Below are 14,294 nucleotides of genomic sequence, written 5' to 3' on the forward strand. Positions count from 1 at the left end.
AAAGGTAAATGGGGAGAGCACACCTTACAAGGATGTTGTGTAATGTCCTAATGTCTAGTATGACTGTCCGTTCTCTCACACACTCACTCGGTATAATGATGTAAATTTAACAACATAGCCGCAGCCAACTGGTGGTGTTTTTTCCTTTACTGGGGCTTATCAGACTTAACATTATGGTAATGTTTCGGGCCGGGCCAAGCCTTGGGTTGGACCAGTTCGGGTCCAGGCTTTATTGTCAGGCCCGTTGAGAACTCTAACAGCATGTATGTCCCCGTGACGCACATTAGCCTAATGTAAAGGGCATTAAAAGTCTAAATATTGTAGATCACATAATAGGCAGAATAATTGAAACATCAGAAGACGTCCCCATGATGCACATTAGCACGGGGTACCCAATATGCATGTTTTAAGATGTTTGTGTGTATTTATGCAAGCTTGAAGGCAAAATAATTGAAACTTCAGAAGACGTCCCCATGATGCACATTTAGCACGGAGTCCCCAAGATGCATGTTTTAAGATGTGTGTTTGTTTGTTTGTGTGTGTGTTTTTATATGGCCCCGTGATGCACATTAGCTTAAAGTGTGTTAAATGTCCCCATATATCACAGAACTGAAAGTGTGTTCTAAATACCTACTATCTATCTACTATTTAGTATGACTGTCTTTTATTGGTTTGGGTTTTATTGGTGTGTATTTGTTAACCCCCTGCACTGCATGTTTTGTATTGATTTTATTGTTGTATTGCACAAGTTGTTTTTCGTGCTAGGCCTGTCCCCTTTCTTTCCCCAAATGTATTTGAGCTAATTATATACTTTTCACTTTATTATCTTATCTGCCTCACTGATGTATTGCCCTAACCTTTTAATATATACTGTGTAGTTATATATAAATAAAGTTGTTACATTTTCCACAAATGCCTCTCGTACATTGTTCCTGTTAAAGGGGAAGTTGGTCAAAGTTTACACTCTAGGGGTTCCTCCTGCCCCCTCAACAAGCGGGAGGTGGCGTAGTCAGGATATTAGTACCAATTTGTTCGCTTGTACAATTAAAATTGTTGTTCTACAATTTATGTGTCATTTATTTATGTCAACATTGTGCATTATCTATGTCAGGGTTGGGCAACTTTGATGATGGAGAGGGCCACTATATTTTCAGTCACTCCAGGGGGTCACAATGCATATACTGTCAAAAATAGCAAAAATAGCAGTCTACAAGCTCAAAATGTGTTGTGCTTTGATGCGTTTTGAGCTTGTAGATTGGCTATTTTTTAATTGGAAAACTGAATTATGTTTTAGCTATTTTTGAATTGGTTATGGTTTTGAATTATTATTATTATTATTATTTTCCCAAATGGATTCATATGGTATGTTACCTTAATAACTTAATTACAAATTAATTGGACATGAAAGAAGGCAATAACATTTGAATACTAGTATTAAGTCATTAAGGGCGTTTTACTAGTTAGTAATTACACTTGTTGCAAGGTCCCCATTAATCACATTAGAGCGGACCTTGTGTGAATTATTTAAATGATATTCAAATGAGGTCCCCATCAACCATGTTAACCAGATTTTTCACAAGTCCCCATATGGCATGGTCCAGCAATTACTTCATCAATTCTGATATTTAAAGTCGTGTATAAGCTTACAAAGCCATAGTTGTTATACCTGATTTTTTTCATAGCTGTATAACCTTTAGAAAGGGTCGTCCCCACGAGGGATGAAAAAAAATGTTGGTCCCCACAAACCACAAAAACCAGTGTGTGTGTGTGTGTGTGTGTGTGTCATACTCGCGGTGCCAGTCACAGATCTGGTGGATGTTTCCAAACACGATCTTGTCTTTTCCTTTCATGTCTTCAGGAACGCCTTTCAGCCCCACCCTCTGCATGAAGCCCTGAGCAAGTGCACGCACACACACACGAGCACACACACACACACGAGCACACACACACACACGAGCACACACACAGGCACACGAACGAGCACCCACAGGCACACGCACCCACACCCCCACACACACACACACACACACACACACACACACACACAAATTACAATGTAGGAATTTATCAGACGCTCTAAATCCAGAGTGACTTACAGTAAGCAATAACAAGACAGTGTAATACATCATATACATAGCAATAGTCACCTAGGATCAACTGTAAACCAAGCATCTATCATCAGTCCGTACATTGAAACTGTAAACACTAGGGTTGGGACGATATGGTACCTCACGATACGATAGCTGTGGTCATATTAGGCCCTCGGTAAGGATCACAATGTTCGAGATTTCATCAACGATAATGATCGTGATGTTTATCTGTAACTGGAAATTAGGAAAAGTACCATAAAAGGCAAAAATCGGGGAAAGAGACAGTAGCGCCCTCACCTCCACCACCGTTCCCAGGTCTTTGACGTAGTCCTTCTCCGTCTGAATCAGCTCGTTGAGGACAAACCTGTGGACGCACACGGGAGCAGTGTTGATTTCGTCGACTAAAACCACGACGGAAAATGCTCGTCGACTACCGTTTTACAACGAGGAAAACTGAATAAAACTAGATGAAAACTAAGCTATGATGACTAAAACTAAAATATGTTGACGATTACAGCAACAACTAAAAACTATACTAAAACATTAGGAAGGGACGATAGTGGACAACATGCAGATACATTATAAGTACAAAAAATAGCAGATCTACAACCTCACAACGTCAGAGATGTGAGACATGTCTCACAGTGTTGTACCCTGAACTTTCTTTCTTCTTTCTAATTATTTGTTCGGCCCAATTTGTTTATATTTATTGTCATGATTTGTCATGATCCGAGTTGGCTTTGTCCGAGGCTTAACGGTCTTTAACACCCCGAGCGGCATAAACGGAGTTCTCCGTCCTTCAAATAGTAACGCTCGACGCTCAGGACGGAGATTAATAAAAGGACGGAACTTTATTGATATCATAAGCGAGCGCATCGCTCTACAGGCTGGGAGCGCCTGTTGGGCAACATTCGATGTCATTTCCGGTTGGGACGTCGTCCAAAATGTCCCGTCCCCCCCATTTTAGCGGATGAATCTTAAAACGTGAATAACTCTTGATCTAAATCAATCCGTCCAATTCTAACCAAAGATTATGTCTTTGACGGCCCATCGCGGTCCCGTCGCTAGTCGCGGTAGAATTAATCATACCTCCCGTTGTTGTATCTGCTGGCACTTTAGCGCTCATATGTTTTAAGGTGCTGGCAGCATCCATTGTGCTAAATACAGTGGTGGAAAGTACTTTTACTTAAGTACTGTACAATTTTGAGGTATTTGTACTTTACTTGAGTATTTCCAATTTCCAATACTTCTACTCCACTACATCTCAGAGACAAAATGTGTACTTTTACTCCACTACAATTATTTGAAAACTTTAGTTACTAGTTACTTTGGCGATTAAAATTTTGATTAGAAAACATACATTAACCACTTCAACCCTATACATTTCAGCCATTTGAAATTAGCCGATCTACAAGCTCACAATGCGTCACAACGCGACGCATTGTGAGCTTGTAGATCTGCTATTCAACAGATTTTGTACACATTTTGAACTTGTGAAATGGCACATTCTGCACAATGAGTACTTTTACTTTTAGTACTTTAAGTACATTTAGATGCCGATACTTTTGTACTTTTACTCAAGTACATTTTCAATTCCGTACTTTTACTTGTAACGAAGAAGTTCTAAATTGCAGTATTGGTACTTTTAATAAAGTAAAACAATTGAGTACTTTTTCCACCGCTGGTTAAATAAATACATTCTGAAACGTCTATGGGAAAGATGAATGGAAAATTCTGAAAGGGGGCGGGGCTGTGACACTATAGTCTTCAGAAGGCTTTGACTGAACCCTCAGAATCAACACTGCTTACATGTGCGCTGCCACTCCACTAGGGGGCAGCGGTGTATACTTACATGCGTCCCCGCATGGCCTTGGCCCTCTGCTCCAGCTCGGGGTTCCGCGGCTGGAGGGGCGTGGTCTGCTCTGGGGGCGTGGTCAGAGCTGTGAACCCTGGGTATGCCCCCGGCTCCAGGGTCTACGCGGGACGAGAGACAGAGAGAGAGAGAGAAAGAGAAAGAGAAAGAGAAAGAGAGAGAAAGAGAAAGAGAAAGAGAGAGAGAGAGAGAGAGAGAGAGAGAGAGAGAGAGAGAGAGAGAGAGGGGGTCTGTAACTCTGAGTGTACAAATGGAACCAAATTAGGTCAGGATTTAGAAGGCGTTTTATAGGTCTAAATCATTGGTTCCCAAACTTATCGCCCCCCGACCCCAAATTAATGCTGCCATTGACTCGCGCCCCAACCTTGACCGCAGAGGTCATTTCATTTTTAATTTGGTGTGCATTTGTCCGCACATGTAATGCATTAACCCATTTAGACCTGAGGATGATTCTTAAAGAATGTCTTCTAAATCCTAAAGGTTTTCTGAAAAACCTATATTTCTAATATGTCAGTGGTACTCAAAGTTTTTCATGTCAAGGACCCCCAGTATTATCTGGATTTGGCCGCAGACCCCCCATCTGAAAATATGTTGACCCTTTGAAAACTTTCACTTTGAAAGAATATATAATCAAAGATTTGCGTCACATTGTCACGATTCAAAAATAGCAGACCTGCAAGCTCATAGCGCGGCACCGAGTGCCGCGCTATGAGCTTGTAGATCTGCTATTTTTGAACAGCTAAACAGGTTAAGCGGCCTGTAGGGCTATGTAGGGGTTTTGTAACAATTATGGTTACAATGTGTTTGTAATAATTTTTTACATTGAAATTCACTCATTTTGTTGACACACACACACACACACACACACACACACACACACACACACACACACACACACACACACACACACACACACACACACACACACACACACACACACACACACACACACACACACACACACACACACACACACACACACACACACACACACACACACAAAACTTAACTTAAAAAAAAACTTAAAAAGAAAGAAAGATTAAAAAAAAAGAAAAAAACTTAACAATTTGAATGCTGGCCATTTTGAGCAGAGCTATTCCGCCTGTGCTAAAGGTGATGCATTGAACGAAGGACCTTGTCTGAGGCCCACAGTAAATGTTCTCTTATAGCGAGAATCACACAGCATACCTCAAAAGAAAGCGTAACTTGTCCACTCTAATTTTTTTGTTTGAATATGAAGAAAAAAGGAGAGAAATCTGACGGAGAGACACTGAAGTCACACTCGGATCAGATTATATACACACAAAACCCCTCCGTTGAAAGTCACATGAGAGGAGAGAGCCCTCCCCTCCCTGAAACAAAGAGAAACAGAAGACTGCAGCGACACGATTGGCTTGGTTATGAAGCCATTCTTTTGCCCCGAGTTGCATGAGAGTCTCCGAGCGCGAGCAGCCTTTACGTGACAATACGGGGGCTGGGGCTGCCTCTCGTGCTGTTTTCAGGAAGGGAGGGGGAGAGGCATTTTTTTCATTTTTTTTGGGATCACGTGATCGGAGTGTGCTATCATCCAATGCTAGTTGATAAAGTGCCCGGGTGTGTAGAAAGACGATTGAAAGTAATCAATAAAAACATGCGGTAAACGTAGAAATCCCTTTCCCGCACGTGACGTTTGAGATTTGAACCACGTCGAAATCCTTCTCCAACTTGCAACTTGTTAAAAAAACCTTAAAAAGTACGTCATTTATTCTAATTGTTGTTGTTGCAATTTACGAGCTGCGTTCGCTTCCCGCGTTTGCGCGTCTTACTTGTAATATAAGAACACATTGGGCTGTATTTGGGTAAAGTGGTGATAATATAAGAACACATTGAGCTGTATTTGGGTAAAGTGGTGATAATATAAGAACACATTGAGCTGTATTTGGGTAAAGTGGTGATAATATAAGAACACATTGAGCTGTATTTGGGTAAAGTGGTGATAATATAATAACACATTGAGCTGTATTTGGGTAAAGTGGTGATAATATAAGAACACATTGAGCTGTATTTGGGTAAAGTGGTGATAATATAAGAACACATTCAAGTATCTCACAATGTGTAAAGTCACCGCACCAACTTTGATGAGGTTAGTTTGGAGGAGGCAAGATTCATGTACTTATTGGCCAGTTTTTGACACAAAGCATCTTCGTACGATTTTGGAATAAATACATAATTCCGCAAAATATCGAATATTGTGATATTACAATTATCGAGGGCCTAATATGGCCACAGATATCGTATGGTGAGGCACCCATATTGTCCCACCCTGGACCAACACTCACCATCTTGGTTTTGACCAGCTTCTCCATGGCGCTGACCAGCTCAGCTGCACTGAGCGGGGCCTCGTTAGAACACTGGCGAGAGGCAAGCAGAGATGAGGACTGGGGAGAGAGAGAGACAGAGAGAGAGACACAGAGAGAGAGAGAGAGAGAGAGAGAGAGAGAGAGAGATGGTTAATATTAGCGCCAGAGCAAAGTGGGATGAACAAAGAAAAGTATAACAGCGGATCTACAAGCTCTCAACACGTTGCGAGAGCTTGTAGATCTGCTGTTTTCAGCAGAAGCCTTGCCCACAGTAACAGAACTATAGGTCTTTTTGAGTGGTGCAGCCACTCCCTTGGCCAGCAATGTGTGTCCCTGGCTGGGTGCGATCACGGAAGTGTCACTGTTGCGCAGCCGCACGCACGCACGCATGCACTGCGTTGCGATGCGATGCGACGCATTGTGAGATTGAAGATTGGCTATTTCCAAAAGATTTGTATACATTCGAAAACTTGAAATGAGACATTCTGCCCAATGACAACTTTCTACTTTTGGTACTTCATGTAGGCCTACATTTTCATGCCAATACATTTGTACTTTTACTCAAGTATATTTTGAATTCAGGATTTTTACTTGTAACCGAGTAGTTCTACATTGCAGTATCGATACTTTTACTTAAGTTGAACAGGGTTAGGTTTAGCCAGAGTCAGAGTAAGACGACATTGAGGGGGCAGAAAACCGAGCGCTCGAGCGCTGTTCATGCAGCCTGGAGAGGGACAAGCTGGAGTTTGAAATACATTGTTTTCAACGAGGGCGGCACAAATAAGAGCTATTTTAGGCATGTATGCAACATGACAACTGTTTTAAAGTATTGCACAGTCACGACTAAAGTCTCTGTATGTTTATGTTGTACTATTATTAAAAAAATGATCTAAAATGAAGAGATTTAAGATCATTAAAGCTGGGCTGTTGCCTGGGTCAAATGCATTCTGCCAACCTTCGGTCCAGGACTTGTCCCAGTTGGTTGTCCCCCTGCTCAATAGAAGTCTATGTAGGAGAGCTGCCATTGGACTGAAGCCCCATGAAGTGAACAGAGTTGTCACAACTGTCTATACTCTATGGCTCTGGCTGGAGGAGGAGGGGTCTTTGATGACCCCGCCCCCAGGGGGGAGGGTCTCTGGAGGAGGAGGAGGAGGGGTCTTAGATGACCCCGCCCACCAAGGGGGAGGAGGGACTGACCTTGTCGTCCTGGCCGGAGGAGGAGGGGTCTTTGATGATCTCCATGGGCGGGGGAAGGGGAGTGGGCGTCTCCTCATCTGGCTCCTCCTCCCCACCACTCTGCATGCCCGAGGACGACTTCAGCAGGGTGCTGTCCTTACTGCGCACCCTCTGAGAGAGAGACATAGAGGGAGAGAGAGACATAGAGGGAGAGAGAGAGAGAGAGAGAGAGAGAGGGAGGGAAGAGAGAGAGAGAGAGAGAGAGAGAGAGAGAGAGAGAGAGAGAGACATAGAGAGAGTGAGAGAGAGAGAGAGAGAGAGAGAGAGGGAGGGAGAGAGAGAGAGACGTGGAAGTGTCAGTCACGCTGTTTTGGGATTTTATAGGTGAAAGGAGGAGAACAACCAGAACAGCAACACAACACTCTGGTAGGGCTGCACTCATGTCCTCCCAGGACTTGTGGCAACAACAATCATTAGTAGAATACATTATTTAACCTGCCCCAGCACGCCTCGCAAATAAAGTGAAAAGTGCGCGCGCGCGCCCGCCCGCCCGCCCGCCCACCCACCCGCCCGCCCGCCCGCCCGCCCGCCCGCCCGCCCGCCCGCCCGCCCGCCCACCCACCCACCCACCCACCCACACACACACACACACACACACACACACACACACACACACACACACACACACACACACACACACACACACACACACACACACACACACACACACACACACACACACACACACCTCAATCTCATTGGTTACCTCGCCAGTGATGTCATCGTGCAGGGTGTGGTCAGGCGGCCCCAGGTCGATACTTTTCCTGCTCTCCTCTCTTCCTGTTCCCGGACCTGTCAATCAATCAATCAATCAATAAATCAATCAATCATTACATTAATCATTGAATCCCAGGTGAAATCTGGATAATATTGGTCTGTCTGTCAGTCAGTCAGTCAGTCAGTCAGTCAGTCAGTCAGTCAGTCAGTCTACCAGTCTGTCTACCAGTCAGTCCGTCCGTCCGTCCGTCCGTCCGTCCGTCCGTCCGTCCGTCCGTCCGTCTGTCTGTCTGTCTGTCTGTCTGTCTGTCTGTCTGTCTACCAGTCTGTCTGTCTGTCTGTCTGTCTGTCTGTCTGTCTGTCTGTCTACCAGTCAGTCCGTCTACCAGTCTGTCTGTCTACCAGTCAGTCCGTCTACCAGTCTGTCTGTCTGTCTGTCTGTCTGTCTGTCTGTCTGTCTGTCTGTCTGTCTGTCTGTCTGTCTGTCTGTCTGTCTGTCTGTCTGTCTGTCTACCAGTCTGTCTGTCTGTCTGTCTGTCTATCAGTCTGTCAGTCTGTCTGTCTGTCTGTCTACCAGTCTGTCTGTCTGTCTGTCTGTCTACCAGTCTGTCTGTCTACCAGTCTGTCTGTCTGTCTACCTGTCTGTCTACCTGTCTGTCTACCTGTCTGTCTACCTGTCTTCTTGTGTTTGTTTGGTAGTTTCTTGACTGAGCTGCCGTGGCTGAGCCGTCGCACGGGGCTGGTCAGCCACTTCCTGAGGGTGTTGCCCGAGCGCTTGGGACCCCCGGGCCCCCCCGGGGAGCCGGGCTGCAGAGAGTTGAGCGATGCCTGAGGTTGCAGGTTGGACACCGACTCCGATTTCCCGTCCGGACCGCTCACCGAGTAGTTATCTGCAAAAAACACAAGACAGTGTTTATTTAACACCATTTAGATCTGAACAGTTTTCTGAAAGACCTCATGTTTCTATGTCGGTGGTTCTCACAGGGTTAAAACCTCATGTTTCTGTGTCAGTGGTTCTCACAGGGTTAAAACCTCATGTTTCTGTGTCAGTGGTTCTCACAGGGTTAAAACCTCATGTTTCTATGTCAGTGGTTCTCACATGGTTAAAACCTCATGTTTCTATGTCAGTGGTTCTCACAGGGTTAAAACCTCATGTTTCTATGTCAGTGTTTCTCACAGGGTTAAAACCTCATGTTTCTATGTCAGTGTTTCTCACAGGGTTAAAACCTCATGTTTCTATGTCAGTGTTTCTCACAGGGTTAAAACCTCATGTTTCTATGTCAGTGTTTCTCACAGGGTTAAAACCTCATGTTTCTATGTCAGTGGTTCTCACAGGGTTAAAACCTCATGTTTCTATGTCAGTGGTTCTCACATGGTTAAAACCTCATGTTTCTATGTCAGTGGTTCTCACAGGGTTAAAACCTCATGTTTCTATGTCAGTGGTTCTCACAGGGTTAAAACCTCATGTTTCTATGTCAGTGGTTCTCACAGGGTTAAAACCTCATGTTTCTATGTCAGTGGTTCTCACATGGTTAAAACCTCATGTTTCTATGTCAGTGGTTCTCACAGGGTTAAAACCTCATGTTTCTATGTCAGTGGTTCTCACAGGGTTAAAACCTCATGTTTCTATGTCAGTGGTTCTCAAACTATTTCATGTCAAGGACCCCCAGAATGATATGTATTTGGCCGCCGACCCCCCATCTGAAAATATGTTGTTCCAGGGAGGGACCCAACAGAAGCAAAGATTTAACAACGTTCACTGTGAAATAATGTATTCAAAGATTTGTGCCACATTTTCACGATTTTAAAGAAATAGCAGATCTACTGTACTGTAAATAATACGACTTTTGCTATTATTTGAATTGAAATCTCGATTTGTTTTCCAGATTTTTAATTGGGATCCTGAAAAGTAACCTTTTCATTAAAATGCAAATGCATTTAGTTATAGTTATGTTAACTCTAACTAAATACAAATACAAACATGTAATACTAGTCTTGCCACTAGCCGTGGATCAAAGCACCATTCACCACCTAATCAAAACAAAGAATTCAGCTGCTCTGTTTTCCCAGAGCGCTAGCAAACTCAGTGGCTAGGCTAGCTAGTTTCTTGGGACATTTGTGGTCGTAGTGACTACATCTGTCATAAAAAAAGGGTAACTGTTGTATAATTGCAATATTACACTTGAGGGTGTGGTTTAACGTGATTATTGCCACTTCAGTGACGCTTGCGGAACTCGACTTCGTCTCGTTCCTTTATACCCATAGAGTATATAAAAGGATAGAGACTGATCTGGCGCGAAGCTCCGCCCCCTCAGCTATTCATGTCAGTGGAAGTTGCTCAGTGGCGTTTTGAAGCACCCGGAAGACTGCCGGAAGTCCCTCCTCCGGACCTCAACTTTGAGGTCCTGGGTGACGTAGGGCAATCGAGCGCTCAACGTTAAAGCCCAGCTGCACGGGGTTTCCCGGTCATGAATCCACGGGTCCGCCTGTAGTCCCTCCTCCTACCACTAGGACCCAGAGCTTCAACGTTGAATAGCCTCACTGGCCCCTTGTTTATACCGCATCACTGTCGTGGTAATAATCACGTTAAACCACACCCTCTCGTGTAATATTGCTTAATTAAGTATTAGTAATTAAGTAAGTAATTAAAGCCTGCACTAGATGCGCCCAGACCTCTGTTTATGCTATGGTGTCTGTTGTTGTCCTGTATTGTTTGTATTGTGTGTATGTTTTAAACCACTACTCTTGCTGTAAACCTAATTGCCCTTGACCTTGAACCTTAAAGCGGGGCATGTTTGGAATTGTATCAGCTGATATCAACCAGTATTCTGATATTAACCTGTGGGCCACATTAAGTGAAGGTGGGGGCCGCATGTGGCCCCCGGGCCACCTGCTGGATGCACAGGCAACCTCAAGACTGCCGAGCGCTGCAGCCGAGGCCATTTCAATGCTGCACACACAGGACCCACACATCCTGCTTTGGGGCGTCCATGTTAATGCTAAATAAATAGCGTCAATGCTAGCGAGCTAAAATGGAGCCATCCTTGCTTCGCGCCAATGTTTCCATCTAGACTGTTATGTTATTATCCTAGTCTACCGGATAATCAGCAAAAGACCTCCGAACATCGCACGTTTTATCCAAACCATGGAGAGCTCCGTAGATTTCGAGTTATTCACCTCATGTTTCTATGTCAGTGGTTCTCACAGGGTTAAAACCTCATGTTTCTATGTCAGTGCTTCTCGCAGGGTTAAAACCTCATGTTTCTATGTCAGTGGTTATTCAGATATTATTTTTTTTTAGTCTGTATAATGTAGCGTAGTGCGGTTTGTGCAACCCGGTCTAGGATCGCTAAAGAAGGAAAGGCCAAGCCAAAATAATAATGAAAAAATAGAAATGAGCGATCCGGTTTGATATCAATAATAAAGCTTATCAGACGGAACATTACGCCAGAAGCAGTTGCTGGTTGGATTCCTTCTGACGGAACGTTACGCCCGGAGCAGCTAATTGGTTAATTTGGTTTCTGGGCGGGAACCCCTTTTGGTGTTCATCAAGTTATGCTTTAGCTATTGAAAAAAAAATAGCAGATCTACAAGCTCATAGCGCGGCACCGAGTGCCACGCTACGAGCTTGTAGGTCTGCTATTTTTGAAAAATCAGGAAAATGTGCCTCAAATCTTTGAATATATTAATACAGAGTGAACATTTGAACTCAAATCTTTGCTTCTGAGAGGTCCTGGAACATATTTTCAGATGGTGGGCGGAGGCATATTACATATAATTTTTGGGGTCCTTGACATGAAATATTGAGCACAACTGATACAGAAACATGAGGTATTTCAGAAAACGGTCAGGATTTTGAAGATTTTTTTTTTTTAATTTCGATGTCAGGCCTAAATGGGTTAAGTGAAGGTGAGGGCCGCCAGTTGCCCATGCAAGCGCTAGGCTAGAGGGACCAGGGACCCCCATCCGTAAAATTGAAAGCACACTGTCTGTTTACACTGAAACTTTAAAGCTCCAATCACGTGGCTGTATACACTGGCCACGCCCCCCTCGCCCCTCTGTGTGGATTACAATGTTACACAGCACACACAGTGTGTGTGTGTGTGTATGGAATCAGGACAGACTCATAATTATCCGTATCCGTATAAACAGATTTGTACTCGTATAGGCAATTCGTAACAAACAGTATGCAAGTGTAAATCAGATTTGTATCTGTAATGTACAATTCGTAACTCTTATTCTCAGATTCGTAATTCAAATGTTCACTTCTGTGTCTCAAATAACCACTTTCGTGTCTCAATTACCCACATCTGTGTGTCAACTTATACATTTTAGAAGGATATTTATTTGTGACTCTCCACTGAATTTTGTGAGTAATTATGAGACTCTTTTACCTCGCTGTTAGTCAAATGATTTGTAACTTGTAAGAAATAAAATCACCTATGCACGCACCAGATTTGTACTCGTATAGGCAATTCGTAACAAACAGTATGCAAGTGTAAATCAGATTTGTATCTGTAATGTACAATTCGTAACTCTTATTTTCAGATTCGTAATTCAAATTTTCATGTCTGTGTCTCAAATAACCACTTTCGTGTCTCAAATACCCACATCTGTGTGTCAACTTATGCATTTTAGAAGGAGATTTATTTGTGACTCTCCACTGATTTTTGCGCGTAATTATGAGACTCTTTTACCTCGCTGTTTGTCACATGATTTGTAACTTGTAAAAAATAAAATCACCTATGCACGCAGAGTCATTTGTATTTGTAACTCACATTTGTGTGTCAACTTAACTCAAATTTAGCTGTTAATTTGCACGGATGTGTGAGTATTTTTGAGTCTCATAATTATCTGTATCTGTAACAACAGATTTGTACTTGTGAAGTGCATTTCGTAACTCTAATTGTCAGATGTATCTCAAATCTTAACATTTGTAATTCAATTCTAAATGCAAATGTAGCTGTTAATGTCCATGGATGTGTGTGGCAATTTTGAGACTATTGTACCGTGGTGATTTCACACCAATCTGTGACTTGTGTAGGGAGCAGTACCGAGTACCTCCAGTAGATGGCGGTGTGGGTACCAGATATTCGGCTCTGTATAATTAGCTAGGATTAGACTTCCTGTGTACTTCCGGGTTGGGAGCTAGTTAGGATAAGGTCTTCAGAATAAGAGGTTAAGACCTCGTAATTAATGTGTTCTTTTAAATGTCATACATTTATTTAAAAAAAATGCATTTATGATATGTCTTTTTAAAATGCGTATACTACTTATATGTGCCCTAAAATGTTTTACCGATTTAAAATGGCTATCCTATTAAATTGGACACTTTGCAGTCTTGGCACATTTTCCTATACCCTTGTACTGTGGAGCAGCGTCACCTATTTCAGGGGTGGGCAACTTCGATGGTGGAGAGGGCCACTATATTTCCACAATCACTCCAGACGGCCACACTGCATACATACAGGTCGGAGCAAAAATAGCCAATCTACAAGCTCAAAACGCAGTGTGGCGCGTTTTGAGCTTGTAGATCAGCTATTTTTTGCTATTTGAATTGAAATCCTGAATATTTTTAAATTTTTGAATTGTAAAGCTGAAAAGTAACATAAAAGGGGTGACCTCCTCTACAACACCACACCCTCCGCTAAGCGAGAGAGGTGTAAAATAAAAAGTTACCAGGCCCCCAGTGAGCTCAGGTCAAAAACGTTTCCAGACTAGAGTGGACGCTGGACAAAATACTTTTTACACCTCTCCCACTTAGTGGAGGGTGTGGTGTTATAGAGGAGGTCTCCCCGAACGCGTGCATATGTCAGACCTGTTGATACGAAGAGCCGTTTTTGGTCCAACGTCCACTCTGGTCTGGAAATGGCACACTTTTGACCTCTGAGCCCACTGGGGGCCCAGTAACTTTTTATTTTACACCTCTCCCGCTTAGCGGATGGTGTGGTGTTGTAGAGGTCTCCCATTTTATGTTACTTTTCAGCTTTACAATTCAAAAATTGAAAAAATATTCAGGATTTCAATTCAAATAGTATT

The 14,294-nt window shown here is 43.2% G+C and overlaps 1 protein-coding gene across 1 annotated transcript in view; it reads right to left on the reverse strand.

Moving 5' to 3' along the window:
- kalrna (kalirin RhoGEF kinase a) overlaps positions 1–14,294 on the reverse strand; it is a gene marked incomplete at its 3' end in the record, with an annotated part of 163,675 nt that overhangs the window by 43,655 nt on the left and 105,726 nt on the right. The window contains exons 41-47 of the mRNA XM_079518619.1: positions 8,930–9,145; positions 8,245–8,330; positions 7,500–7,649; positions 6,282–6,380; positions 3,943–4,064; positions 2,388–2,454; positions 1,789–1,892 (exon numbers count right to left, since the gene is read on the reverse strand). Coding sequence (XP_079374745.1) covers positions 1,789–1,892; positions 2,388–2,454; positions 3,943–4,064; positions 6,282–6,380; positions 7,500–7,649; positions 8,245–8,330; positions 8,930–9,145 — 844 coding nt within the window. The remainder of the gene's footprint in view (positions 1–1,788; positions 1,893–2,387; positions 2,455–3,942; positions 4,065–6,281; positions 6,381–7,499; positions 7,650–8,244; positions 8,331–8,929; positions 9,146–14,294) is intronic.

The sequence above is a fragment of the Electrona antarctica genome, assembly GCF_951216825.1.
Source record: "Electrona antarctica genome assembly, chromosome: 13".
Lineage (NCBI taxonomy): Eukaryota > Metazoa > Chordata > Actinopteri > Myctophiformes > Myctophidae > Electrona > Electrona antarctica.